Source organism: Solanum pennellii, chromosome 9 (genome assembly GCF_001406875.1).
Source record: "Solanum pennellii chromosome 9, SPENNV200".
NCBI classification, from domain to species: domain Eukaryota; kingdom Viridiplantae; phylum Streptophyta; class Magnoliopsida; order Solanales; family Solanaceae; genus Solanum; species Solanum pennellii.
The window spans coordinates 41544398-41546912 of NC_028645.1; the positions used below are offsets into that span (position 1 = coordinate 41544398).

General features: G+C 43.1%; 1 protein-coding gene across 1 annotated transcript; it reads right to left on the bottom strand.

Annotated features, from left to right (window-relative positions):
* Positions 1-1641: 1641 nt before the first annotated feature.
* Positions 1642-2208, bottom strand: LOC107030154. The gene is made up of 2 exons (XM_015231535.1): positions 1829-2208; positions 1642-1732 (listed from the first exon to the last, which is right to left on the bottom strand). The coding sequence occupies exons 1-2, from the start codon at positions 2206-2208 to the stop codon at positions 1642-1644; spliced, it is 471 nt and encodes a 156-aa protein (XP_015087021.1).
* Between the last annotated feature and the right edge of the window lie 307 nt (positions 2209-2515).

The window sequence follows — 2515 nt, forward strand, 5'->3', positions numbered from 1 at the left end:
GGCTTCAATGGAGCAGCTATTTTGGAAAAGCCTTCAACAAACTTGCGATAGTAATTGGCCAAACCCAGAAAAATTTGAATATCGGTAGGAGTAAGGGGTCGCGACCATTTTTTCACTGCCCCAACCTTTTTAGGATCAACTTCTACACCCTGGTAGGTCACAACATGACTAAGGGAGGTCACTAATCTCAACCAGAATTCACATTTTCTGAACTTTGCATACATTTGATGTTTTCTAAGTACCTGCAATGTCTTTCTCAAGTGTACTTCATGCTCTTCTCTAGACTTAGAGTATATGAGAATGTCATCTATGAATACTATGATGAAGGAATGTACTAAGGAAAACTCTATTCATTAGGTCCATAAACGCAGCTGGTGCATTAGTGAGACCTAATGACATGATCAGAAATTCATAATGCCCATATCTAGTACGAAAAGTCGTGTTAGGGGCGTCTTCCCATCTCACTCTAAGCTGATGATAGCCTGACCGAAGGTCTATCTTTGAAAAGAAACTTGGACCTTGGAGTTGGTCAAATAAATCGTCAATCTTGTGAAGAGAGTACTTATTCTTTATAGTTACTTTTTTGAGTTGCTGATAATCGATGCACATTCTAAGGGTTCCATACTTTTTCTTTACAAACAACACTAGAGCACCTCATGGGGATATGCTCGGCTGGATGAAGCCCTTATCAAGTAGATCTTTTAACTGCAACTTCAACTCTTTGAGTTCAGCTCGTGCCATCCTATACGGGGGAATAGAAATTGGCTTGGTGTTGGGATCTAAATAAACACCAAATTCAATCTCACGTTCAGGAGGGATTCCTGGTAAATCCTCCAGACCTACATTTGGAACTCATTCACTATTGACACTGAGTCTATGGAAAGAACTTTTTGATCTAAGTCATTATCTCTAACTAAGTGGTACAAATACCCCTTAGCTATCATCTTATTAGCCTTTAAGTGTGAAAAAATTTGACCGACTGGGCTTGATCCATGCCCTTCTATTCCTGCTCTAACTCATTTGGAAACTAAGACCTCACTACCCTCTTTCGACAATATATTGTGGCATAACACTTATGGAGCCAATCCATACCGAATATTATATCAAAATCGAGCATGGCTAATTCCACAAGATCAGCATGAGTGACACTATCAAGGATGTGAATTGGGCAATTTTTATACACTCTTTCTGCTCTAATGCCGTCTCCTATAGGGGTACTTACTAGAATCGGCTCATGCAATATGTCAGGAAGCACATAAAATCTACTAGCTATCAAAGGAGTAACAAATGATAGAGTGGATCCTGGATCTAACAATGCATACACTGGGAAAGTAAAGACACGCAACATACCCGTGACTACATCAGCTGACTTCTCTTGCTCTTCTCTACATTTCAGTGCATATAATCGGTTCTTCCTAGGAGGTTCATCTGTAACATTTTCATTCGGCCGAGGCTGAGCACCTGCCTTGGCCTCATTTATCATTTGAGGAAAATATCGGACCATGTGTCCAATCTTGCCACACCCAAAGCAGGAGTTAGTACCTACTAGAAATTCACCTCCATGAGGACCTTCTTATTTACCACAAAGCTTGCTTTTTCTCTGGTCGTTCCAATCATTGCCCTTTCTGGGGCAAGACTTGTTCACTTTGGCATTCGAATTCCCTGAAGAAGCAGACCTGAATATCTCTTGAACTTAGGCCTGTTCTGGACTCCAAATGAGCCCCTACCCGAGCTAGAACCAGTCTTATCTGCAGTCTTAGGCTTCTTGATTTCATGAACTCTCCTCTTACCGCAGCTCTCCTCCACTTAGTGAGCATGCACCATCAACCTGCCCAGATCCATGCTATCATGCAACATGGCTGCACGACAATCTTCAACTAGATCCTCCGACACGCCAATCACAAACTTGCCCATTTCATCCCTGCTATTTTCCACAAGAGAAGAAGTATGCTTTGAGAGTTTAACGAATTTCAAGGAATACTCCTTGACTGACATACCTCCCTGTCTCAGGTTTATGAACTCTTCAACCTTGGCTTCTTGTTGCTCTCTTGGGAAGAATCTCTCCAGAAAGGCAGTCTTGAGAACATTCCAAATGATGGGAACATCTCCACGTGCTCGGCTATCAGCCCACATCTGGTACCAAATCTGTGCCACATCCTTGAGTTGATATGCAGTCAACTCAGCCTTCGCCTCTTCATCTACTCCCATGGCTCAAAGGATCTTGTGGACTTCATCCACGAACTCCTGTGGATCCTCACTTGTCTTTGACCCATAGTACACTAGAGGATTCATTCTGGTGAAATCCCTCAGCCCGCTAGCCATGGTGCTATCATGAGGGTTCTCTCTGGGTGAACCCTCTCTCGCGGCTTGTGCTGTGATAGATTGAGCCTGAGTAGTGATGGCCTGTGCCATCTGCAGCAAAGCATTCCTAACTTCACCATCTATCAACCCAGCTGGATTGACAGGCACTTGATCAGCAACAACTGGGGCTTGAGGAGGAACTTGATTTCCTCCA

Coding starts and splice junctions, on each gene's coding strand:
- LOC107030154 (XM_015231535.1), bottom strand. CDS start 2,208: ATGGGAGTAGATGAAGAGGCGAAGGCTGAGTTGACTGCATATCAACTC. Junction 1,733..1,828: donor GATAGCATGGATCTGGGCAG/GTTGATGGTGCA, acceptor GACTGGTTCTAG/CTCGGGTAGGGGCTCATTTG.